Raw genomic sequence first — 27380 nt, 5'->3', positions numbered from 1 at the left:
TCACTAACGTATGATCACTAAGGTGTGACCTAAGATCACTAAGGTGTGACCTAAGATCACTAAGGTGTGACCTAAGATCACTAAGGTGTGACCTAAGATCACCAAGGTGTGACCTAACAACACTAAGGTGTGACCTAAGAGCACTAAGATGTGACCTAAGATCACTAACGTATGATCACTAAGGTGTGTCCTAAGGTCACTAAGGTGTGTCCTAAGGTCACTAAGGTGTGACCTAACAGCACTAAGGTGTGACCTAAGATCACTAAGGTGTGACCTAAGAGCAGTAAGGTGTGACCTAAGAGCAGTAAGGTGTGACCTAAGAGCAGTAAGGTGTGACCTAAGAGCAGTAAGGTGTGACCTAAGAGCAGTAAGGTGTGACCTAAGAGCAGTAAGGTGTGACCTAAGAGCAGTAAGGTGTGACCTAAGAGCACTAAGGTGTGACCTAAGAGCACTAAGGAGTGACCTAAGAGCACTAAGGCATGGCCTAATAGCACTCTGGGATAACTTATTGATTGATGTGGGGAACCCCACTGATTGTCAGATGCCGTTCCAAGTGCTGCGTTTAGCTATTTCCGGAAACCCCTAGAACGGTCAGGCACGTGCACTATTTCCTTGTAATGGGGATAAAAGATCTCAGTTCTGCCGATTGATGCAGGGTCCAGCGGTTGGACATCCACTGATCAATAAGTTATTAACTATTAAGTGGGTAAGTGATAGCTTTTTTCCCCCGGCGAATACCTTTAACTTCAACGTGGTTGACTATAGTTCTAGTGATTTATAACTGGTTCCTAGTCTCAATATCAAGGTATATTGGGTTATTTGTAATTTTTTTTAGACATTTAAGCCCAGCCCTAGGACTGCAAGGTCCCCTTCCCTTGAAAAAGGTTGTATAGGCTAAGTTCACACTAGGCATTTTTGCAGCTTTTTTTATGCAATTTTTCAGATGCGTTTTACAGTACCAGCAAAGTTTATGAGACTTCAGAAATCTCAAGCACACAGCTTGGTTTTTTATTGTCCTCAGTATTTTGTGCTTTGTATGGTTTTTTTGCACAATGGAGGTCGTCATTTCTTTCAGCGTTTTTCACCCATTGAAATGAATGGGTGTTGAAAAAAAAAAAATGCTGGCAAAATGCACCAAAAAGGCAGGTATCAGGTTTTGCTGCGTGTTTTGTGCCAAAGCCTGATTCTACGGAATAGGACTTTTTATAGCGGAGTTGACGGCTTTTGTAGGTTGTGTTTGCAGTGATTTATAGTGGATGTCCAAAAAAAAAAAAAACCAAAAATGCAAAATCACAGCTTATTCCGAGAAGGAAGGATCTCAAAGAATGTCTGAGTAAATATCTGAGCGGCAAAGTATGTGACTTTCCCAGCCATGATTAGAGTACACACAAACCACAGAAGATCGTCTCTGGAAGTGAGAAGAGGAAGAAGTCACCGTGGCCCGTGTACGGGCACATAAAGAATAGTATACCGAGAGGTATATACCGGCTGGGTGTGACCGAGAGCTCCATATAAACCTGATAAGGTACAAGTATAAACTACGCACAGTGAGCCAAAGGTCAGCTCGTCATAGACCCTTATCTGGTGGCTGCACCATTAAGGCCATTACCTCCCAACTCTGAAAGACAAAAAAGAGGGGGACACTGTGGCGTGCGTGGTGCTGCGCGGAAACTTCTATTTTGCGCTAAGCCCTAACCTTGCACAGTTCTTTATATGCGCCCCACAGAAATATTGCTCCAAGTGAAGCCCATCAGCATTCCCACCCAATTTGGTACCACTTTCACGACTTCATAGTACATGCCCACACACATAGTATGAAGCCTACATTCTCTCACAGCTCCCCACAGAGTATGGTGCCCCCGCAATATATTCCCCCACAGGTTCCCATACAGTATAATGGCCTCTCAGTACATAACGCTTCTACAGTCAATTCCATCTCCGCCTCCAGCACACACTACTATTATGCCCCCCTCAGTACAATCCCCCACTCACAGTATCCTGCTTCCACAGTACCTTCTCCCATTGCCCCCCCCACACACACACAGTATGACACCCGAAGTGTTCACCCGAATTTGATGACACCCCTAGGACAGTGGGACAGCTCCCGAAGTTCAGGACTGTCCTGCTGGATCCAGAATGGTTGGTAGGTAGATTTAAATAAAATGTGTCACCTGATATACAGTTCTGGCTAAAATGAAGAGACCACTTTCAAATGTTCGGTTTGTCTGGTTTTCCTCTTTATATTTTTGAGTAAAATGTAAATTGCTCTTTTATTCTATAAACTATTGACACCATGTCTCCGAATTTCCAAGCATTAAATTTGGACTTTATTTTCTGAAAATGAGAAATGGTCAAAATAACCAGAAAACCCAGTGCTTGCAGACCCCAAATAATGCAAAGAAAACAAGTTCATAAACATTTAGAAGCAACAATACTAATGTTTTAACTCAGGAAGAGTTCAGAAACAATATTTTGTGGAATACCCATGATTGCTAATCGCAGCTTTCACGCATCTTGGCATGCTTTCCACCAGTCTTTCACACTGCTTCTGGCGCAAAAATGTAAGCGGTTCTCCTTTGTTTGATGGCTTGTGACTATCCATCATCCTCTACATCCCAGAGGTTTTCAATGGCGTTCAGGTCTGGAGAATGGGCTGCCCATGACAGGGTTTTGATGTGGTGGTCTCTTAATTTTTGCCAGAGCTGTATATAAATTTACAGTGGATGACATAAGCATTGAACATGGCACCAAATTTCTAAGTTTAAAGAAGCACTCCTTCTCCTCCTCCCATCAAAACTTTGTATCCTCTTTAATACATAGCAGTCATCATATTATGCAGCACTGTGTACTTACAATTGGTCATTTTGCCTTTCTGCCCAGATAATTCTTCTCTTTCCTTCTTTTATCATTCCCCCTCTTCAACTCCTGACCCAGCTGCTCCACCCTCCCTCTGCCAGGGACTTTTGCAGCGACTCCTGACTCATACAGGGAACATTGACCTCCTGTTTCTACATAGAGATTAGTAGGATTCATCTAGTCAGTTTTTAATCAAGTGATGTCATAAATCTCATGGAAAACAGAAGAATTAACTGGGTAGAAAAGCAAAATGAGCAATTGTCAGTAATATTAAGCAATATTATGACTGCTGCAGTTAGATCTCTGTAAGGAGCGGTGAACAGCTCAGTGCCCCATTCTCTCTCTTGTATTTGTTCTTGGGACCCGCTTTCTCAAGTACCCAACTTTTCAAGGAACTGATACAGCCAACTGCAGATGAAACTTCTGAAGTCAAGTTTGGTATCTCGCCAACTGACCAGGTCATTTTCACTATACAATGAACGCCATGAGAAACAAACCCACCCAAAATAATGGAGGGATTGTTCATTCACTGTATGCTTTTAGTGCACTGCCACTTTAATTTTTTTTTGCCTGAGCAGCAAAACGAGAACTGGCGCTGCCATCTGCCCTCGGTGACAGCGTCCACTGTCAGTATGAGCTGCAGTCACCCATAAAATGGTGCTGCACTGTGATCCTAAACTTTAACCCATCCCCTCCTTTTGAAAACATCTGGAAGTAGAGAAGTGACATCAGACGCGAGACGACCTCGCCCACATTTACTGCTGCCATAAGGCGAGCTGGCATTACACTTTTTTCATTGCACAGTGTTCATGACCAATGAAAGCAGCTGCTCCCCCTACTGTTTAAATTGAAAATATCAAAACTTGTCAAATCATTTCTCATATGTTGTGCTAAGTGTGTATGTGTATGCGCATGTGTGTATATATTTACACATACATACTTTTTTCAATAAAACATTAATACTTTACATGTTTTTCAATTGTTGAAAAAAACAAACATTTCTTGATGACACATTCACTTCAAAGGGGTTTTATTCTGAAAACATCCCATATCCATATGCTGTACTAGGGCATGGAAATTTCATAAAGGAGTGTCCCTTTACCTCACTGATCCCTCTAACTCCCCACCATATTCACCCCACTGCACTCCCCATATTCACCTGTCTGATTCCTCATACTTACCTCACTGATTCCCCCCCCAACCCCCACCCACATATATATACTCAACTCACTGATCCCCCCCCACACACTTACCTCATTGATTTCTCAATACTCACTGATACCTTGATACTCAGCTCACTAATCTCTCTCTATACACACCTGACTGATCACCCCCTTCATATTTACCTCACTGATCCATCATTATACTTCACTGACCCCCACCCCCTTACTCACTTCACTGATCCCTCCATACTTCACTAATACTAACTCGACTCACTGATCCCTCCATTTTCTCCTCACTGATCCATCCATATACTCCTCACTGATCCCTCCATATTCTCCTCACTGATCCCTCCATATTCTCCTCACTGATCCTTCCATATTCTCCTCACTGATCCCTCCATATTCTCCTCACTGATCCCTCCATATTCTCCTCACTGATCCTTCCATATTCTCCTCACTGATCCCTCCATATTCTCCTCACTGATCCCTCCATATTCTCCTCACTGATCCCTCCATATTCTCCTCACTGATCCCTCCATATTCTCCTCACTGATCCCTCCATATTCTCCTCACTGATCCCTCCATATTCTCCTCACTGATCCCTCCATATTCTCCTCACTGATCCCTCCATATTCTCCTCACTGATCCCTCCATATTCTCCTCACTGATCCCTCCATATTCTCCTCACTGATCCCTCCATATTCTCCTCACTGATCCTTCCATATTCTCACTGATCCCTTCATATTTTCACTGATCCCCTCCATACTCGCCTCACTGATCCCTCCATATTCGCCTCACTGATCCATCCATATACTCCTCACTGATCCCTCCATATTCTCCTCACTGATCCCTCCATATTCTCCTCACTGATCCCTCCATATTCTCCTCACTGATCCCTCCATATTCTCCTCACTGATCCCTCCATATTCTCCTCACTGATCCCTCCATATTCTCCTCACTGATCCCTCCATATTCTCCTCACTGATCCCTCCATATTCTCCTCACTGATCCCTCCATATTCTCCTCACTGATCCCTCCATATTCTCCTCACTGATCCCTCCATATTCTCCTCACTGATCCCTCCATATTCTCCTCACTGATCCTTCCATATTCTCACTGATCCCTTCATATTTTCACTGATCCCCTCCATACTCGCCTCACTGATCCCTCCATATTCACCTCACTGATCCATCCATATACTCCTCACTGATCCCTCCATATTCTCCTCACTGATCCATCCATATACTCCTCACTGATCCCTCCATATTCTCCTCACTGATCCATCCATATACTCCTCACTGATCCCTCCATTTTCTCCTCACTGATCCTTCCATTTTCTCCTCACTGATCCTTCCATTTTCTCCTCACTGATACTTCCATTTTCTCCTCACTGATCCCTCCATATTCTCCTCACTGATCCCTCCATATTCTCCTCACTGATCCCTCCATATTCTCCTCACTGATCCCTCCATATTCTCCTCACTGATCCCTCCATATTCTCCTCACTGATCCTTCCATATTCTCACTGATCCCTCCATATTCTCCTCACTGATCCCTCCATATTCTCCTCACTGATCCTTCCATATTCTCCTCACTGATCCCTCCATATTCTCCTCACTGATCCCCTCCGTACTCGCCTCACTGATCCCCTCCGTACTCGCCTCACTGATCCCTCCATATTCTCCTCACTGATCCCTCCATATTCTCCTCACTGATCCCTCCATATTCTCCTCACTGATCCCTCCATATTCTCCTCACTGATCCCTCCATATTCTCCTCACTGATCCCTCCATATTCTCCTCACTGATCCTTCCATATTCTCCTCACTGATCCCTCCATATTCTCACTGATCCCCTCCATACTCGCCTCACTGATCCCTCCATATTCTCCTCACTGATCCCTCCATATTCTCCTCACTGATCCATCCATATACTCCTCACTGATCCCTCCATATTCTCCTCACTGATCCATCCATATACTCCTCACTGATCCCTCCATATTCTCCTCACTGATCCCTCCATATACTCCTCACTGATCCCTCCATATACTCCTCACTGATCCCTCCATATTCTCCTCACTGATCCCTCCATATTCTCCTCACTGATCCTTCCATATTCTCCTCACTGATCCCTCCATATTCTCCTCACTGATCCCCTCCGTACTCGCCTCACTGATCCCTCCATATTCTCCTCACTGATCCTTCCATATTCTCCTCACTGATCCCTCCATATTCTCTTCACTGATCCCTCCATATTCTCCTCACTGATCCTTCCATATTCACCTCACTGATCCCTCCATATTCTCCTCACTGATCCTTCCATATTCTCCTCACTGATCCCTCCATATTCTCCTCACTGATCCTTCCATATTCTCCTCACTGATCCCTCCATATTCTCCTCACTGATTCCTCCATAGTCTCCTCACTGATTCCTCCATAGTCTCCTCACTGATTCCTCCATAGTCTCCTCTCTGATTCCTCCATAGTCTCCTCTCTGATTCCTCCATAGTCTCCTCACTGATTCCTCCATAGTCTCCTCACTGATTCCTCCATAGTCTCCTCACTGATTCCTCCATAGTCTCCTCACTGATTCCTCCATAGTCTCCTCACTGATTCCTCCATAGTCTCCTCACTGATTCCTCCATAGTCTCCTCACTGATTCCTCCATAGTCTCCTCACTGATTCCTCCATAGTCTCCTCACTGATTCCTCCATGCTCTCCTCACTGATTCCTCCATGCTCTCCTCACTGATTCCTCCATGCTCTCCTCACTGATTCCTCCATGCTCTCCTCACTGATTCCTCCATGCTCTCCTCACTGATTCCTCCATGCTCTCCTCACTGATTCCTCCATGCTCTCCTCACTGATTCCTCCATGCTCTCCTCACTGATTCCTCCATGCTCTCCTCACTGATTCCTCCATGCTCTCCTCACTGATTCCTCCATACATGACTCACTGATTCCCCCCTCTCCATTTTCTCCCCACCTCATTGATTCCCCACCATCCCTTACATACCTCACCGATCCCTCCATACTGATACCTCATACTTTTCTTCCATCTGTCTTTTGATTGTGGGCCGGGATAGGACTGACTTTTCCCATAGCCCGCACCGCATGTGGCCGATACTTTGAGGCCGTTACTTCAGTTCTATGTATGAATGGCTGAGATGGGAATAACTCTCTTTAAAGGAGAGCTCGATGTGTATCTCCTAGCACACGGTATTGAGTGTGATAATATCACTATTACTTTCACCAGCACATAGCTCAGCAGAGGAGCTGTTTGCACAATACGGTAGAAACCCTTCCCTTGTTATTTTCGTTTCCCCGGAGGAATAGCCGTGTGAGGTATATTCCCTTCTCTGCCCTCCGCCCCGTACAATATATCACATCATGCATCTCATTTCTGCTGATTATTCCGAGGAGGATTACACAACATCACATACCGCAGGTGCAATATAACGTGTTCATGGGATTATATTCCGCCATGTTCAGCAAATTCTGCAATAGAAGTATAAACACTCGTACCAACTACTCCCACCATTCTCTCTGCAGCTTCACTACAGTACATCCGTCTGCCCAATTCTGTTCAGTAACTTGAAAGCTCTGCATACCTTTGCACATATTTACTGGTTTCCTAAATTTAAAGTTATGCCACTTTCTAAATAGTCTTCATTAAAAATGTTCCAATTTTTGTTCCCGCTAGTTAAGTGTTTTTGCAAAAATGTTACAAATCTGTCAGAGCTCCTGGTTCTGATAGATCTCTGCTCCTCTCTCTCCTTTCAGTGTTGGGCACAGTAGTATGGAGGGGTGAGGGTTGTACACACATTTCCACAGTGCAGAGAGGGGATAAGTATTTACAGTCTTGAGGAGGGCAGAGAATGCAAATTAAAGATAAAGGAGTAAAGCACATGAAGAGGAAATACATGCAGGATAGAAGCTGTGCTGATATGAGATAATGAAGCCAGCAGGATATATACAGATCTCACATACAGCCTGTATTACTGGAAGATACACTCCCACAAGAGAAAAATCTGAAACTTGGGTCAGGAATAAGACTACATTTCAGAATCTTTCCACATTGGACATCAATCTATCTCTTACACACAGAATAAGTCAGATTGGTGCTGTTTGCATATTATGTTAAAGGAATTGTTCGGGATTATATAAAATTGATTTCCTTTCATGTTTGCAACAGCGCCACACTTGTCCATAGGCTGCATCAGGTATTGCAGTTAATCACCTTTTACCTGAATTGTGATAATCTGCAATACCAGACACAGACTATAGACAGACAATAATTGCTAATAAGTCCTCTTTTAGCTTGCTCATTCCCTATAGTTGAGGCGACAGACAAGTAAAATACTCTAGACCAGCCTGGATCAGTGTTGCTTAAAGTATACAAATGCTACCAGTGTTTCACCTGGATATGAAGAAAGCTAGTTGCAAAGTGTGGAGATATCTGTAAGTGTCACCCCCCGGAGGTCCGGATGATCTAAATCACCAAAACAGATGACGAAGATCTAATCACATGAATAGGAGCTGTGCTGCAGTTCTCTGCAGTGGCCACTACACTGTCTACAGAGCTGAGCTGTGCCGGTTCCATTCACTGTCATACAGCTGCCTCAGATCTGAAAACAGCTAGTCAGTGAGGTTCCAAGTGTCACACCCTACCAATCTAATGTGGATCACATTATTTAAGGATAAGTCTGGAGAATGCCTTTAAAAGAGTTGACCAGGCTTGGGGTACAAGTCTGTGGTCACTCTATGTGACTGCAGACTCGAGAATCCATACAACACACAGTGTGCATGCTGTCAGGATTCTCCAACACCGAGAGAGGACGGTCATGTCACTGTAAGTATGTGATTTGCATGCTTCCGGCCACATTCCGACTAGACGTGTCCGGTTTCACTCCGTTCATATGTATTAATCGAGGCCGCGCACGTCTAGTTAGCATGTGACCGCATGTATGCAAATCGTATACTTGTGGTCACACACCTGCCCGCTCCCGGAATCCTGACAGCGCGCACTGTGTGCCCTCTGGAGAAAAGGATTGTGTAAGCCGGCAAGGATCAACATTAATAAAGAAAAAAAATGAAATTTTATTACAATTCAATATAACAAGCAAGACGAAAAAAAACGTTTAAAAAGCCAAATAAGGCTAAGAATAAATGGCAACTGGAGGGCCGTGTGAGGAAACGCCAGACTCCTCCACTATGTGCATCGGGATACACCGAGGTAATACTAAAGAAAAGTCCAGGAAATTGACTATTTAGAGATAGTAAGAGTCTAAGAAGCGCAATATATATGCCATGGACTAGACAGTGGAAGAGAAAAGTCCTTAACCATTACAACGCCCAAACAAAAAGTTCCTATAGAGAATAAAGAGAGCCATAGGAAATATAGAGGTATCTCAGTGGTAGGGGAAACAGAATCCCAGATGGAAGGGCATAGAGGACCAAATATGTGAGGCTGCCTAAGACCTGTTGGTAAGAATGTAAGGGTCACCCGGTCACATCATGGTGTGTGAAGGAAATGGAACCCCACGCGTTTCGTCACACAGCGTGGCTTCCTCAGGGGAAAGTCTGCCCTCTGATCATTTTTTTAGCCTTTTACTTTGATTGTATTTCTTTTGGGTCTCGAATTGTTAAATGGAGGCAGCAACACTAACAGTGATCACAGACTCCACTGCTAGTAATAATAGGCTTTTTTGTGTGTCGCAAGACCTCAATAATTAACTGATATGTACTGTATGCCAAGAAATGACAGCACAATAAGCCCCCTGATGGGTCCATAATATCTGTGTGTCCCCAGGGCTGACAAAGCCTGGAACCGGACCGGACCCTATATGCATTGCTAACACTATACTTTTGTCTTAACAGGGCATATTCCCAACTACTTATATTCACGTAAAAGAAGTGACTGACGGCAAAGGGTAAGCTTGTGACCACATTTACTACTCACACTGGCTGCTCAAAAATTTGCAGACATGCTTTTATAGATCCTTTTTTATAAAGGCACAGTGTAAAAGGTCATCTAAAGTCCATTATATGAAATCTGCTAAGTGTTATTGATAAGTCATGTAGGCGAATTGTTTCTGTAACTAGTCATTGGGGCGTGATTAACTTGCCAAGTAATATCCCACACCACTTGAATAGCATAAAATATCATATAAGCGTTACTCCATAATAACAAAAAATCAAACTAATATACATGTGTATATATATATAAGCAATAAACTATCCAATAAAAATAAAAGTTAATGATTAAAATCAAGAAACAATGAAAGTAAGGGGAGGCCGATGAGAGACACAAAATATTGACGATATGAAAACAATACAGGGGTAGCTACAGGATGGCAGAATACTACTAAGGAATGATAACAGGTTTCCTCCCGCACTCCAAAGCCATACTGATGGGGATATTAGACTGTGAGCCCCATCGGGGACAGTGATGATGATGTCTGTGGAATTAATGGCGCTATATAAGTGAGTAAAATAAATAAAACCTAAATACTCGTCTCTTACAGACACCATGAGCCGTCAGTGCCCAGCGAGCTCCCCCTGGTGCAGGAGCTCACCGTCACACTGCGGGAATGGGCCGTCCACTGGCACTCGCTGTATGTGGTGAGTTTAGGCCTTACTGTACCCCGTCATACATCGGATTACCCTTTTACAGTCTAGTCACCATATTTTATGTCCCATGTAGCAAAATCTACGGGAGCAGTTCCTCCAGATCCAAGACATGATGACCCAAATCATGGACTGGCGCTCGCAGATTATGTCCGGCACCCTCCCCAAAGACGACTTGGCCGAACTGAGGAAGAAGGTGACGGCGAAGATCGACTATGGCAACCGGTAAGCTTCTTCCAAAACGAAGCTCAGGTCACATTTTTAAATTAAAAAAAAAGAATGCTTTTGTTTTGTGTTCGCAGCTCCCATGCAGAGCTGTAACTGGTGTTGTATGATCCTACAGTCATTTCAATCCATTCTTGACCCTATTTCACTGTCTGCAGGTGCAAGAGGTAAGATAAAGCAGACACATGGCTGCAGAACATGACTAGACACATTGTTGTCTGTGATCATGGCGACACATAGTCCCGCATAAGAGCTGTAAACACTAAACGGTAGGAGATTTTTGAAGCCAGGCTATTGGGAAAAGTGATTTTGTTTTGATTATGGATGCGCCACGGCAATAAATATTATATGTAAAGGTAAATTTTTGTCTCGGTTGGTGTCTTGATAGTCTCCTCGGTTTGGATCTTGTGGTCAGAGATGAAAATGGGAACATCCTGGACCCCGACGAGACCAGCGTGATCACCCTGTTCCGATCCCATGAGACTGCTTCTTGGAGAATCGAGGAGAGGATACAGGAGGAGCAGGTATAGAGAGCGGGGTGTCGGGATAAGCACATCCCGCTGTCTCACACAGGCACTAAGCATAAGGGACGTCCGGACCGCAATGCACGGACTGGCTGCAGGTCTCGCTGTCCGAGCGCGACAGCTGCATGTGTGTCTGAGGGTCAGGAGATCCGCAGCCAGTCCGGGCAGTGCCGTCCCTCTGAATGAGCTCAGTATCCAGTATTGACCTATAGGGGTACTTCACACTAAGCGAAATCGCTAACGATCTCGCTGTGTGTGGCACGCATCAGCGACCGGCCCCCCCGCCGCGTTTCACTGATCGTGCAGGAATATCCTGGGCCATTTTTTGATCGTTGGTCTCCCGCTGGCCAGCACGCATCGCGTGTGGCAGCGGGAGACCAACGATCAGCGAGCTCCCAGCGCTGTAAGCAGACGCTGGGAGCTGGTATCCAGGGTACACAGTGGGTAACTAAGTCACGCGTGCACTTAGTTACCCGCTATTTACCCTGGATACCAGCGTCCTCGCTGGTCCTGATCGCTGGTGAGTCTGCCTGTTTGGCAGCTCACCAGCGATCATGCAGCGACGCACCAGCGATCCTGACAGGTCGCATCATTGTCGGGATCACTGGTGCGTCACTAAGTGAGACGGAACCCTTACTCCTATACACATATTTACTCCTGTAATTGTTTATTTTTTTTCCAATATTAAAGGAAAATTTTAAATTATTGTTTCTTTTTACTTGGATTCTTTTCTATTTTTGTATATTATTATTTTTTTTTAACTTAATTTTGCGATCACGTCATCACTGGTGTATCATGCTGCCATGGAAACCTTTGGAACACTCTCTCCCTTTCTCTAACTGCTTAGATGCCGCTGTCGTTACTGACTGTGGCATCTAAGGAGTTGACAGTTTGTGAGTTATCTACAAAGTATCGGCTGTACCATATACCCGTCTCTGCAAATGGGAAAGGCCCAGATGGCTTAGCCTGCACCATAACACCATGGCGCATTTATTATGGAGGGTTACAGAAACCCCCTGCTGTGCATATCTGGCGGATATTGGGAAGGGGTTATAAGAAAAGAGTTAGTGCTGTTTATTTGTTTAATGTTCAGCCCTTTACTTTCTCCCTGCTCTGATAAAGAAGTATAGACCGAGAAAATCCAAGATTCTGAGGCTCCAGAGAAAAGGGGGATAAAGCATAACCTTTATTCCAGCCACATGGTGCAGTACAATTGAGGTACTGTAGATGAGTCAAGCAACGTTTCGGCCTTTTTCAAGTGAGACAATAAAAATTACAGTCATTGTTGCACCTCTGGGTTGGAGAAGTCCCCTTTGGGCCCAAACGTTGTTTCACTCGTCTAGCTGAATTGTATTCCATCATGTGATTTTTATGGAGGTTGTAGGGGATCACTGTCTGATCGGTCGGGGTCCGGCTCTCAGTGGTGCATGAGAATCACTCTTGGACTAAGTAAGTATAGACAGATGGTGAGAGAGATACAGCTACAATAAATTGACCATCTTACCCAGCTTGTGAATTTTCAGTCCATCCATGTGACAGTAGATGGGAATTTGCTAGCTACTAATGTCCTGAGAACGCAGAAGCATCTGCATTGCTTTGATGTCAGGGCTTCATCACTTTGCTCCTGCAATCCAGCAAGAGCAGAATGAATCCCCAGCACATTGCATATTATCTCTCATATATGTATGTGTGTGTGTATATACTGTATCTACTGAATCCTGTGGCTTAATAGCTTTATCTCCCGCCTGCAATGTTATAAGTCATGGGTTCAAGTCCCAGGGAGACTCATAAAAAAGTGAAGATGACGTTATGGTAGTTGTTTTAGCATATGCCATATGTGTGTATTTGAATGGGTTATTTAGAGTGAAATGTGAACAGTATAAAAAAATAAGTCATATTTCATTTTTAGTTTAGTTTTTAGCTTTCTGGTTGTGCTTTTCCCCATCAGTCCCAGCTGCAGCCCCTGGATTGCCGCAGTCCCGCCATGCTGCATTTGGCTCACACCTACAGCCTGTATGTCAACCTCAAGAACTTTGTGTGTAACATGGGGGAGGATGCCGAATTACTGATGTGTCTGTATGACCCGGACAGTTCCCACTTCATCAGGTAAGGCCGTAAATGAGATTACATAAATGCAAATATCTTATTGCAAAAAAAGCAAAACGTGCTGATTCTGTGCCTGATCTCTGTGCTTGCAGTGAGAATTACCTGGTCCGATGGAGCAGCTCAGGTATGCCAAAGGAGATCGAGAAACTAAACAACCTGCAGGCCGTGTTCACAGTGAGTATTACCCCAACTCCTCCTTCGTTTTCTATGATCCTTCCATTCTTCTCCTTTCTGTATATTGTTTGCATTTATGGGCCTCCACCAATTTCCAATCTGGGGATCCCCTGATGGAAGAGAGTTCGGGCCGGCCATCATTAATGGTGGCTCTCATTAGTGACCAGATCTGTCCTGATCATCCATGGCCGAGATCTAAGCGATTCTTGCATTTACTGATTCTTTCATCATGTCTTCTTTTATTTTAGCTGCTGGCAGACACATCCCCATAGGGGGTAATAAAAGAACTGGGCATATTGAAAAGCAAACATGCCCAATACTTTCATAATTGTTCATAGTGGTCACTATTAAAATTGGACATTAACATGTTTCTATGTAATTTATTATTTTAGCCTTTCGGGGGTATTCGTTATTTTTTTTTCTCCTCTAGTTTAACACCTTTGTCTTCCTCGTTCTCCTGATCATCTTTATCAAGAGTGAACTTTCTTACTGTCCATCCTAAAGGTGGCCATACACACTAGGTTCTTCGGTCCTGATATTCATAGGGACCGGCTGACCATCTAGCAGGTGTTAGATTTTTCGCCAAGTTTCTTTGGGCCGATAACTAGATGAGCTCACCGGTGAAGGCATCCACCATCGCATAGGTTTTCGGAGATCCTTCAAGGCCTTCGTCCTGGGCAAATAAATCCAATATAGCAATAAAAAAGCCAACTTCTCCGATAAAATCTTGGTAGCTTGGTAAAATCAGGCCAGTGTTCTGATGCTGACGCATTTCGACTTTACGATTCAGACTGTTCAAGTCGAAAGCGTTAAGGAAAATGTAGTAAAGTTGTCACGATTTTATTAGAGACGCCGGCTTCTTTCTGTTGTTTATATTGGATTCCTTGGGCAGATGCAGGAGTAGAATCATAGAATCATAGAATCGTAGAGTTGGAGGGGACCTCCTGGGCCATCTGGTCCAACCCCCTGCTCAAAGCAGGATTCGCTAAATCATCCCAGTCAGATGTCTGTCCAGCCTCTGTTTGAAGACTTCCACTGAAGGAGAACTCACCACTTCTCGTGGCAGCTTGTTCCACTCATTGATCACTCTAGAGGCCCCGTCTCACTAAGCAATCTCGGTAGCGAGATCGCTGCTGAGTCACAACTTTTGTGACGTAACGGCGATCTCACCAGCGAGATCGCTGTGTGTGACAGCGATCAGCGAGCGGCCCCCCTGCCGGTATCGCTGATCGCTGCAAGAAACCTCTGGACATTTCTTTGGTCGCAGGTCTCCCGCTGGCCAGCACGCATCGCTGTGTGTGACAGCGGGAGACCAGCGATCAGGTGTAAAAAAATAATAAAAAAAATAAAAAATATAGTTATTCTCACCTTCCGACGTCCCGTTTAGCCATCCTGCCTCTCTCCACGCTCCGGTCCCAGTGATCCTTTGCATGAATGACCGCGAGACTTTGTTATTCCGCGAGACCGTGACATCTCGCGGTCATTCGTGCAAAGGATCACTGGGACCGGAGCGTGGAGAGAGGCGGGATGGCTAAACGGGACGTCGGAAGGTGAGAATAACTATATTTTTTATTTTGATACTATTTTCCACAGTGATAGCCAGCGATGCCGGGCGCTCGGCATCGCTGTGCTGATCACTGGTGAAGCTGTCTGTGTGACAGCTCACCAGCGATCACATAGCGACTTACCAGCGATCCTGACACCTTGATATCGGTGTCGGGATCGCTGGTGAGTCGCTTAGTGTGACGGGGCCTTAACTTTCAAAAAGTTTTTTTCTAATATCTAATCTGTGTCTCCTCCCATTCAGTTTCATCCCATTGCTTCTAGTCTTTCCTTGTGCAAATGAGAATAAAGTTGATCCTTCTACAATGTGACAGCCCTTGAGATATTTGTAGACAGCTATTAAGTCTCCTCTCAGTCTTCTCTTCTGCAATCTAAACAATCCCAAATCCTGCAACCTTTCCTCATAAGACAGGGCTTGCAGACCGGTCACTATTCTGGTCGCTCTATTCTGAACTTGCTCCAGTTTGTTGATGTCTTTTTTAAAATGTGGTGCCCAAAACTGGACACAATATTCCAGATGAGGTCTGACCAAAGAGGAGTAGAAGGAAATAATCACTTCACGTGATCTAGACTGTATGCTTCTGTTAATACATCCTAGAATTGCATTTGCCTTTTTTGCTGCTGCATCACACTGTTGACTCATATTCAGTCTGTGATCTATTAGTATACCCAAGTCTTTTTCACATGTGCTGTTGCTTAGGCCTATTCCTCCCATTCTGTATATGGGGAAGAAGGGGATTGGGTATGCTGAAATTCAATATGTCCAATCATTACTTTTCTCAAGTTTCAACTGTAGGTTTCCGACAGGGATTTACTCTTTCCCTTTTGAGAACACGTACGCCCGGCTAAAGCTTACAGGCATGTGTATGTGGTCAGGATGGGGTAGAGTCCTCTACCAGGTTACACACTGACCTTCTTCTGGGGGTCTTTTGGGGTCTCTCCATCTTGACTTGCCGTAGTTTTCCTAATTTAAACTTTCAGGATAAAGCTCAGTCTCGCCGACTTTTACTTTCCATCAGACGTGAATTCCAAGATATTCCATCCATGACCTTTCCCCTGAATTGTTATTGCCCTTTATTATCAAGCGTCTTCCATGTTGTCTGCTAGTTTCTTCCTTTTCTGCCTTCCCTGTTGATCTTGAACCAGATCCGTTTTGTTTTTCATTCTAGTTTTGACCTCTCTCCTCTTCAGGACCTCAGCAGTCTGGATTTAATCCGTCCTCGGATCAGTCTTGTGTGTCAGATCGTACGGGTAGGACACATGGAAATGAAGGATGGGAAGAAACATACATTTGGCCTGAGACGTCCCTTCGGTGTTGCAGGTAAACTGACCGGTACATATTTACTGGATATATACATCTTCGGGGCAACTTTTTTTTATTTTTTTTACTTTAAGGGGTTAATCTCATCTTCCAGATTTGCTTATTGTCAGATAATACATGTAAATACAAGCAATTTTTCAATTTACTGCTTTTTAAAATTTTGAGCCAGTCTTGAGATATTAACATTTTTCTTTTGTTCACAACTCATCACCTTGGATACCGGCCACCGCTGCTAGGCAGCAGAACATGCACAGTGCTTACAAGCTCTTTTCTATTGAGCTTTTAAACATTCTTTTTGACTCTGTCCCGGATCGCTGGAGCGCGTGTTATCTCCTAATCCTGGCCATTTTTAATGCACTGCTTAGAAGCTAAACAGCAGAGGTGGTCGGTCTCCTAGGCAACTAGGTCAAAATGTGTTAATATCTCAAGAACGGCTGCAAATTTTAACACCTGGTAAATTGCAAAAGTGCTTGTGTTTACAATCATTATCGAAAAATTTCCATCTATGAAGATGGGAATAACCCTTAAAATGCGCGACTTTTGGGCTAAAAATCACTTTTGCTTTTGGGTTTCGTTGTAAATTTTGACTCATTTGGTTTCTGTAGCCTCTTTGTTCCACTGTCTATTGCTGGTTGTAAAATTAGTTCACTGACATTCTGCCGGTGAGCTCGTTTTGACCGGAGAGTTTGTAACTATTTTCCTTTTTTTTTTTTTTTTTGATCTCCTCTGTGTTGATTTATGAACACTAATAAGGTTGAACCTAACTTTGTCGTTATAAAACAACATAGAGGAGCTCAAAAGAAAGAAGATAAAAGTTCTAAACTCTACTGTCAGAGCGAGCACACTGATGAATTTTCAGTCACCTCATTTTCCAGCCAGCGATAGACTGCACAACACCAAGGCTATATAGAAGGAACACGTTGCAAATTTTTTTAATAACATCCAATTACAAAAAAAAAAAAAAAAAGTTCTTAGCCAAATATACATGCATTATCATCTTTATTTCATAGGTCATTAGTACATATGAAAATAAGACTGTTTGTAATACATCTTATCAGAGAAATCGGATTCTTTCTCTTCCAGGACTGATTTGTCACTCCTAGTTCATAGGTAAAAATCTGTCTGCAGTGACTACAGATTTTCCCATGAGTGAAATCGGAGATGACAGTTGGTGCTTATAAGGTTCTATGGAGAACGGTAGCTAGCCTTTCAGTAGATTGTCTGTCGGCCTCTAGCTCCTCCCTCTCCATAGAATCTTATAAGCACCAACTGTTATCTCCTATCTCAATAATGGGTTAATCTGTCTTCACTGAATACAGATTCTTCCCATGAACTGAAAGACATCAGTCCAGGAGGAGAACTAATCAGATTTCTCTGATAAGATATATTACACAGTTTCTTTATTTTCATATGTACTTTTTATTTATGTAATAAAAATAATAACGAGGGTTACACTTTAAGTAATAAAATACTCCCAGATTTGCCCATATTTTTAAGTGATTGTGAAAGAAATGTCAACTGATTGCCCCTGACTGTTAATTTCCGCAACCGGTAGGAGTCTCATCACCAGGACTCCCCCCCCCCCCCCCCCCCCCCCCCCACTGCTAATCAAAACTTGTGACCTGACATGGGTTGCCACATAAATAACACATGATAGATGATAAATGTATAATCAGTGGGGTCTGACTGCCGGGACCCCCACTGATCCCAAAGAAGAGGGAAAATGGAGCAGTAGTGAGCATGTGCGACCACCACTGTACAGGCTGGGAATGGTCGCACATGCTCACTGGTTCTCCACTCACCCAGTGGATGTTGGGAACCCCCCAGTCTTATGAGAGCTGGAGGACCAAATTAACCATCTTCCTCCTTTTATTTGCCAGTAATGGATATCTCCGACGTGATCCACGGAAAAGTAGATGACGAGGAGAAGCAACATTTTGTCCCTTATCATCCGTAAGTTACCTGCTTATTAAAACATGCAGCTTCTTTCTAAAGGCCGGTTACATGTGCTCGTGTTTCTCATCAGAATGGCCAAGGAGAATTATATCAGTCAGCGGCCGCTCATCATGTCTCCTCTGAGCAGCTCCCGGGTATTGGCAGAGAATGAACCACTAACCACCATTTACAACAAGGTGATCGCAGCCAAGGAAGTCAGCCACAAGGGGCAGGGTATGGACTCTCATACAGGCCGGCGTGAACCAATGAAAATGCAGTAAAACCGTTCCTTAAAGGGGTATTCTCATCTCCAAGATCCCATCCCAATATGTGGTAGAAGTAATAATAGTAATATTAGCAAATACCTTCAATTAGAAATGTAGTATAGTTCTTCTGATTCGCTGTGTCGCTTACCCCATGTGCAGGGCATTGCAGAAACTTGGCTATGACCACTGATATAGTGACAGTTATTTGTTAGTGGTCGTAACCATGGATACCTAAGCTACTGCAACGCCCTGCACGTGGGGTATGTGACATAGCGAATCATAAGAACTATACTACATTTCTAATTGAATGTATTTGCTCATATTAGTTTTATTACACTTGCTACAACCCCTGGCAAAAATTATGGAATCACCGGCCTTGGTGGATGTTCATTCAGTTGTTTAATTTTGTAGAAAAAAGCAGATCACAGACATGGCACAAAACTAAAGTCAGTTCAAATGGCAACTTTCTGGCTTTAAGAAACACTAAAATAAATCAAGAACAAAAAAAGTGGTAGCCAGTAATGGTTAGTTTTTTAGACCAAGCAGAGGGAAAAAATTATGGAGCCAATCAATTCTGTGGGAAAAACTTATGGAATCATGAAAAACAAACAAACAAAAACACTCCAACACATCACTAGTACTTGTTGCACCACCTCTGGCTTTTATAACAGCTTGCAGTCTCTGAGGCATGGACTTAATGAGTGTCGAACAGTACTCTTCATCAATCTGGCTCCAACGTTCTCTGATTGCTGTTGCCAGATCAGCTTTGCAGGTTGGAGCCTTGTCATGGACCATTTTCTTCAACTTCCACCAAAGATTTTCAATTGGATTGAGATCCGGACTATTTGCAGGCCCGTGACATTGACCTTAGGTGTCTTTTTTTCAAGGAATGTTTTCACTTTTTGCTCTATGGCAGGATGCATTATCATCTTGAAAAATGATTTCATCATCCCCAAACATCCTTTCAATTGATGGGATAAGAAAAGTGTCCAAAATATCAACATAAACTTGCTCATTTATTGAAGATGTAATGACAGCCATCTCCTCATTGCCTTTACCAGACATGGAGCCCCATATCATCAATGACTGTGGAAATTTGCATGTTCTCTTCAGGCAGTCATCTTTATAAATCTCATTGGAACGGCACCAAACAAAAGTTCCAGCATCATCACCTTGCCCAATGCAGATTCGCGATTCATCACTGAATATGACTTTCATCCAGTCATCCACAGTCCACGATTGCTTTTCCTTAGCCCATTGTAACCTTATTTTTTTCTATTTAGGTGTTAATGATGGCTGTCGTTTAGCTTTTCTGTATGTAAATCCCATCCCCTTTAGGCGGTTTCTTACAGTTCGGTCACAGACGTTGACTCCAGTTTCCTCCCATTCGTTCTTCATTTGTTATGTTGTGCATTTCCTGTTTTGGAGACATATTGCTTTAAGTTTCTCGTCTTGACGCTTTGATGTCTTCCTAGGTCTGCCAGTATGTTTGCCTTTAACAACTTTCCCATGTTGTTTGTATTTGGTCCAGATTTTAGACTCAGCTGACTGTGAACAACCAACATCTTTTGCAACATTGCGTGATGATTTACCCTCTTTTGGAGTTTAATAATCCTCTTCTTTGTTTCAATTGACATCTCTCATGTTGGAGCAAATCTAATTTGATGCAGGTGTTAGTTTTGGGAAGGAAAATTTACAGGGTGATTCCATAATTTTTTCCCACAGAATTAAGTGATTCCATAATTTTTTCCCTATGCTTGGTCTAAAAAAGTAACCATTACTGACTACCACATTTTTTGATCTTGATTTCTTTTAGTGTTTCTTAAAGCCAGAAAGTTGCCATTTGAAATGAGTTTAGTTTTGTGTCATGTCTGTGATCTGCTTTTTTCTACAAAATTAAACAACTGAATGAACATCCTCCAAGGCCGGGGATTCCATAATTTTTGTACTTATTGGGATGAGATCTTGGAGATGGGAATACCCCTTTAAGTGCCCATCTTCTTTGAAAGGATCATTATTCCAAAAAAAAAAAAAAAACCACTTCCAATTCAGTTTTTGCCATCATTTGGAAGATATATATATATATATATATATATATATATATATATATATATATATATATATATATATATACTGTTAGAGTGTGTGTGTGTGTATATATATATATGTGTGTGTGTGTGTGTGTGTGTGTGTGTGTATATATATATATATATATATATATATATATATATATATTATTTTTTTTACTTTATGCAGTTATTTAGAATGTTTGGGTCAGACTCCGCTCATGTGCACAGACAGACATGGGTTGTCTAAGCATGATCTGGTTATAAAGATGACATGAAAAGCAGCAATAATATCCAAAATGTACATATTTGTTTTGAATTGTCCACATTTTCTGAAATGTCCACCTATCCAACAGCTATTCCCCACTGATCCACCAGCATACTCGTACCCAGCTTATCGCCCTTCAGAATTAAGGATGGAGCATATCAGAATTCAATATACCCGATCCTTTGGGGAATAGCCAGATGCCACCATACGCTTTCTAAATCGTGGGCGGCTTAGGCCATGAGTAAGGACCTACAAAAGTCAAAATCACTAGATCTTCTTCCAAACATTCCTCCATATTGTTCTGGACATAAGGGCTTTCGGGATTCTTGGGGACAACCTACATGGGTAGAATCAGGGATATGCTGTGTCGTTCTCAGTAGACCTTTCCATCCCTGTTCCTTGGCTGTAGGACTCTGGATTTCTTTGAAGCTTCTTCCTGGAGACTTGCATCAAGTGCAGAAAGAATATTCTCATCTGGTGGACAGATCTACTGCGGTCGCCCGGAAGATGGGTTTCCCAGAGATCATCCTGCCCGGTACATATTGGTGCATTTGCCCATAGCTTATCATAATACTGGTCCATGACACGTTTCTCCATTCTGATCTTTTGTAGGAGATGTTCGCAACGACATTTATATGACTCTTATCCAGGGGGAGTTTGACAAGGGCAAAAAGAAAACTCAGAAAAATGTGGAGGTGACGATATCTGTCCATGACCAGGATGGTAATTTACTGGAGGTACAGTCTGAGCTTTGTACATTGAGCATTTTCTCCTGGTGCCAAGAGGGGGACTCTAAAGGCTCTTCATTCTTTTTAGAAAGCCATCGTTCCTGGAGCTGGACAGGATGGACTACCCGAGTATAAATCTGTGGTTTACTATCAGGTCAAGCAGCCAAGCTGGTACGAGACGGTCAAGGTTAGTCATCTGTTGGCCCTCCTGACTTCTCTTTCTTACTTACACCATAGAATAATGCTGAATCTTTTTTTCTGAGATCTCTTGACTGCCCAAGAGAAGGTGCTCTGCCAACCAATGTCCGAACAGCTAATTTTCATAGCACATTGAAACCGTTTTTTCCGGACATTGAGATCATGGATTATGCAACAGAACATATGTTTATTCTTAGTACAAGTGATTTAGCCATATTCCTTCAGCTCACTAACTTTTCCGAATGGACATGCCACAAAAGGCAGTGATTTGGTTATTCACCATGAGATTATGATCCTGACACTACTAGGAGATGTAGTAGAAAGACTTAAGAGCTTTCAAGGTTTTCAGAGCTCAATTACCAAGTCTTAACATGCCATGGTCAATAGCGGCACGGAAAGAGTGTGACAAAGGAAGATTGCTCCATCTGTCACTCCATTGTCTCTCCGCAGAGTGATGTCCAGAAGTTGATGGTATCTATGGCAAACATAGGCCTAACAGTGGGGTGTGCTCTAAGGTCATCAAAGTCTAATGTATCATGTCTGGCTGCGTATCGGTATAACTCTTAAGGTCCTGTTAAATTTAGCGATGCACCAGCGATCCCAACAACGATACGACCCGGTCGGGATCGCTGGTGCATCGCTAAATGGTCGCTAGTGAGCTGCCAAACAGGCAGGTCTCACCAGCGACGCAGCGGCGGTCGTTACTTACCTGTCTCACGCAGCGATGGTGACAGCTTCCGCCCGCATCCATGCGCCAGCAGGAAGCCGACAATGAGAAATGGACCAGGACGATCTCGCTCGATCGGCGATATCCGGTGGGGGGGGGGGGGGGTGGTCTGAGGTGAGTGTCACATGTAGCGAGTTCACTAGCGATATCGCTGTTGCGCCACAAAATCGGTGGCGCTTAAGCGATATCGCTAAGTGTAAAAGGCCTTTTACAGGGTTAATATTGTTCTCCACTACATACTAAATGCAGAGCATTATCATTGTGATCAATGGATCGTGTGTTCAAATCTAAAATATTGTCATATTGATTTCCTACTAAAGGAGGACCAATCACCAATTGTTTCATGTTAAACCGCACACACCATGTAATAGTGGCCGCAGAGCGGAATATGTTTTTTTTCTACTTTTTTTTTCTAATTTCGCTTCTCAGTTGCGTGGATATTAGAAATGAAATATTGGCACATAATGCGTTAATGTTAGTGAAGTCCAAGTGGGTGTTATCAGATAGTTTTCACTGGAGGCGTGGACTTTTCTCCCTGTATGACGCTGACCAATTAGCTGGATGGAGTCCTGTCACTCCATGGCAGCGAGTGGGACCCACCTGTGCCGTTCGGTCCTTGGTGGTTATTAACCCCTGCACAACATCCGTCGCACATGTACCTGGCAGTTGATGGCTGTATATTAAAGCCAGGACCTGCCGCTAACAATTACAAGCGGAGCACTGCTCTGCCCGCGATTGTTAACCTGTTAAATGCCGCTGCCAATATCTTCCAGCGGCATATAACACACGCCGACATGTGTGCACGTCATTATCTCCATCCATTGGCGCACCTGTGACGTGATCGTAGGCCTCCAATACGTTATGTCCCCTGATGACCTCCATGTTTGTCATTATGTAGCTCCTTTCAACCCCTGCCTTTAGCTGGTCTTCGAAAGAGACTGTGATTTTTTGCTATATGCAGAAAAAAAGCAAAATTGTTTTTTTTTTGGTCTCCGCAATTACACAAAAAGGCTGTAACAAGCGATCAAAAAGTCACATCTGTTCCAAAATGGTACTAATAAAAACGTTGTTTCGCCCCACAAAAAATAAGTTCCATCGACCAAAAAATAAAAATGTTACGGGTCTTAGAAAATGACAACACGACCCCCCCCCCAAAAAATGTGATAATATTCCTGATACGCTACACAGCCGGAGCAGATGAGCAGCACTGGACCCCGATCACGCCATCTCTGGGCGGAGGAGCACAAGAAGGTCTCGTCCTCCCATACAGTGACTGCAGTGGTGTCCGGTCTTCACAGTGATATTTCTGTATATGTTTTCCGCTACCTCGTTTATAGGAGGGGCTCTGGTTATGTCAGCAGCTGCTGTGCCAGCGGGGGCTTCTCCCAGACAGCTGCCATACAACAAAACTGTAGAATCGAGGACGTCATGGGGCGTCTGTTCCCCTCCAGCCCTCTCTTATACCCTTTACTCAATTTGTATAGTATAAAAACAAATTAAAGGCCCACCCTATTTTTTTTTTTAAATTCACTTCTTTGCATTTTACGTACATGTCTCACGTGTGTGAATTGTGCAGAAAGAACAAACACTCAGCAGCCCCCATGCACAGACGGTAATGGCATAAAGTGCAGAAATTCTGTATTAAAGCCACGGAAAATGATTTTAGTGTGCAACAGAATTGTTGGCGAGGCGGGAGTATTGGTGTACGCCCTTCTTGGTAACACCTGATGTCTCATCAAATGTGATGTGTCCCCAAAAATGCCTAATATTGCACATTTTTTGGGGAATAGACTGATTCTTTTTTTTTTTCTCCTTAATTTATACATTTTTATGTATTTATATTCATTTTATTTGCTGTTCTCTGTTTATTGATTGAGTGATATAATAAATGAATAAAAGTACATGCCCCCTCCACATTACACCTACAGGACCTCTTTTGTGACCTTCTATTATAAATACATGGAGAATTATATGGAATCGGTTCCCCCCCTTTGTAGCAACATCAATTCCCGCTCTTCTGCGAAGGTTTTCTATAAGGTTTTGTAGGCATCTGTTGGGATTCTTGCCCCCTCACAATCTCCGGTCTTGTTCATCACAAGGGTGTTGGATGGGTTGAGGTCCGGGTTCTGTGCGGACGGTCATGTTCTTCCATCAAACTCTGATGTCCTTAGGGGGGTTGTCTACATGATTCAGAACCTTTTTAAATTAGGTTTTTATCTTGGCTGTATCTTTTACTCAATTGTTCTTCTATTCTGTCTCCAGGTCTCTATACCCATCGAAGAAGTCAGTCACTGCCATCTACGATTCAACTTCCGGCACCGCTCCTCTCAGGAATGTGAGTCTTAGGCCTCTTTCACACTTCATTTTATTGCATCAGTTCAAATCCGCCAAAAAGTCAGAGAAGCGGATCCGTTTTCAACTGATGTGAACGGATGGCACAGGATCCGTTTTCAGACGGATTCTGAAAATGAGGAAATAAAGGAAGTGCTGGCCAGGGGGGGGGGGGGGGGGGGAGAGGAGGAGGAGGGAGAGAGAGAGAGAAAATTGAGGATCCGTTTTTTTCAAAACCTGGCGGATTGTGACTGATTGTAAAAAACGGAAGTGTGAAAGAGGCCTTACCGGTCCATTTTCTGTATCCGTGGCCACAGTCGTGCTGATGTAGTGTCTGGTCTTGATTAAACATTAATCACCATCACACATGGTGGTGGCAGCATCATGCTGTGGAGAAGCTTTTCTTCAGCAGTGGCGGGGAAGCTGGTGAGATTTGATGGGAAGGTGGATGGAGCTAAATACAGGGCAATCCTGGAGGAAAACCTGTTAGAGGCTGCAAAAGACTTGAGACTGGGGCATAGTTTCACCTTCCAGCAGGACAACAACCCTAAGCATACTGCCAGAGCTAGAATGGATGGTCTAAATTCATGTGTGTGAATGGCCAAGTCAAAGTCCAGATCTAAATCCTAATGAGAATCTGTGGAAAGACTTGAAAATTGCTATTTGCAGACACCTCCATCCAATGTCGCTGAGCGAGTGTGCAAGGAAGAATGGGCAAAACTGGTAGACACAGACCCCAAAAGACTTGTAGCAGTAATTACAGCAAAAGGCGGTCCTACAAAGTATTGTCTCAGGGGGGCTGAATACCAATACACGTCAAAATTTTCAGATATATATTTTTAAAATAATTAGAAAACCCTGTATCTTTTCCTTTACACTTCACAAGTACTTTCTACTTAGTGTTGGCATCACGTAAAATCCAAATAAAATACATTTATGTTTGTGGGTGTAACTTGAGAAAATGTGGAAAAGTTCATGGGGTATGAATACTTTTTCAAGGCACTGTATGAAAAACTTCCAGAATCTTTCTGATAGTCATGTGGTGGAAACCGTGTTTTACTTTATTTGCTTTTTACCAGCTCGGGACAAGTCAGAGAAAGTGTTCGGAGTAGCATTTGTCCGGCTGATGAACCAAGATGGGACGACGCTGAGGGACGGCATTCACGACCTAATCATATATAAAGTAAGAAAAGTGATGACAGATTCAGTCAAGAGTATACCACCGAAGTGAAACCACTCCTTTCTAGAACTTGAGAGAATAGATCGCGCCTAGTCCAGGTGAGAGATCTGCAGGAGAAGGGTTACGCATTAGTGTCCTTGATGGGACCACCCATGATCAACAGTAATTTGTCCCTAATAGTAATTTTCTTATTTATCCGAAGCAGGATTTTTCTTCTTGTATCCACGTAAGTGCTCAGAAGAGTATAAAATCACATCTCATCCACGTGGCTCTTTAGGAACAGTCCTATGAATCAGGGGGCATACATAATAATCCAGGTGGTGGCCCACTGCAAAGGCCCAAATTAGGCCACTATCATTAAACATCCCATTTGGTTCCTGAACTCACATTGCGGGGGACCAGTGGAGTGAGGTCTCCCTTTCCCCTGTCATCTAACCCCTTAGATGCCATAGAGACCAAGGCGTCTAAGGGGGTTAAACTGCTACGATCAGAGCACTGTAGTTACCAGCAAGTGTCTGCTGTGTAAAAAAAAAAAAAAGTTGGATCCCACCATTTCCAAATTAAGCCACTGTCCCCCAGTCTCCAGCTGTCATTCATGCGATCACATTGCAGAGGCTGATGGGCAGAAGTCTCCCCTCCTCACCTGAAGTCTAGCCACTTAAATGCCATGATGAACAATGACCATAGCATCTAAGGGGGATAAACTGCTGCGATCAGAGCTGCCTCCAATCACTGCAGTTACAAGAAAGTGTCCACTGTGTAAACCAGACAGAACTCTCCAGTTATGGGGTGGTCCTCAGCCGATGAGCTCGCTCCATATAAATAGTGACGACTACAACGGTACATATATGGCAGATGTCAGGAGAAGTGGGTGAATGTGAGGCGAGGTGCCAGCGTAGCACCATAACATTCATGTGCCTGCTGGCATTGGCGGTCACCACTGCTAAAAAATGACTGCTCAAACCAAGCACATGTACACTGGTGGCCACTCTCCTTCCCACCTACTTGTTTTCCATCTACCTCCACCATCCCCTTTATTGACAGCTCCTTCTTTACAGGAGCGAGAGGAGGGTAGAGATAGATGGAAAACGGTTGGAACTGTTTGGTCACGCCAAGGGTGCAC

At 43.5% G+C, this 27380-nt stretch overlaps 1 protein-coding gene across 1 annotated transcript in view; it reads left to right on the top strand.

The window, feature by feature from the left end:
* Nucleotides 1–27380, top strand: part of DOCK5 (dedicator of cytokinesis 5) — a 109172-nt gene that overhangs the window by 38206 nt on the left and 43586 nt on the right. The window contains exons 4-17 of the mRNA XM_073557148.1: nucleotides 9896–9948; nucleotides 10543–10639; nucleotides 10722–10870; nucleotides 11259–11394; nucleotides 13343–13500; nucleotides 13593–13674; nucleotides 16429–16558; nucleotides 18439–18511; nucleotides 18585–18727; nucleotides 21503–21628; nucleotides 21706–21830; nucleotides 21910–22008; nucleotides 25009–25081; nucleotides 26157–26260. Coding sequence (XP_073413249.1) covers nucleotides 9896–9948; nucleotides 10543–10639; nucleotides 10722–10870; nucleotides 11259–11394; nucleotides 13343–13500; nucleotides 13593–13674; nucleotides 16429–16558; nucleotides 18439–18511; nucleotides 18585–18727; nucleotides 21503–21628; nucleotides 21706–21830; nucleotides 21910–22008; nucleotides 25009–25081; nucleotides 26157–26260 — 1548 coding nt within the window. The remainder of the gene's footprint in view (nucleotides 1–9895; nucleotides 9949–10542; nucleotides 10640–10721; nucleotides 10871–11258; nucleotides 11395–13342; nucleotides 13501–13592; nucleotides 13675–16428; nucleotides 16559–18438; nucleotides 18512–18584; nucleotides 18728–21502; nucleotides 21629–21705; nucleotides 21831–21909; nucleotides 22009–25008; nucleotides 25082–26156; nucleotides 26261–27380) is intronic.

Source organism: Dendrobates tinctorius, unplaced genomic scaffold, assembly GCF_039654945.1.
Source record: "Dendrobates tinctorius isolate UK_male_01 unplaced genomic scaffold, ASM3965494v1 ptg000245l, whole genome shotgun sequence".
Lineage (NCBI taxonomy): Eukaryota > Metazoa > Chordata > Amphibia > Anura > Dendrobatidae > Dendrobates > Dendrobates tinctorius.
This window is presented reverse-complemented; position numbering and strand designations above follow the sequence as displayed.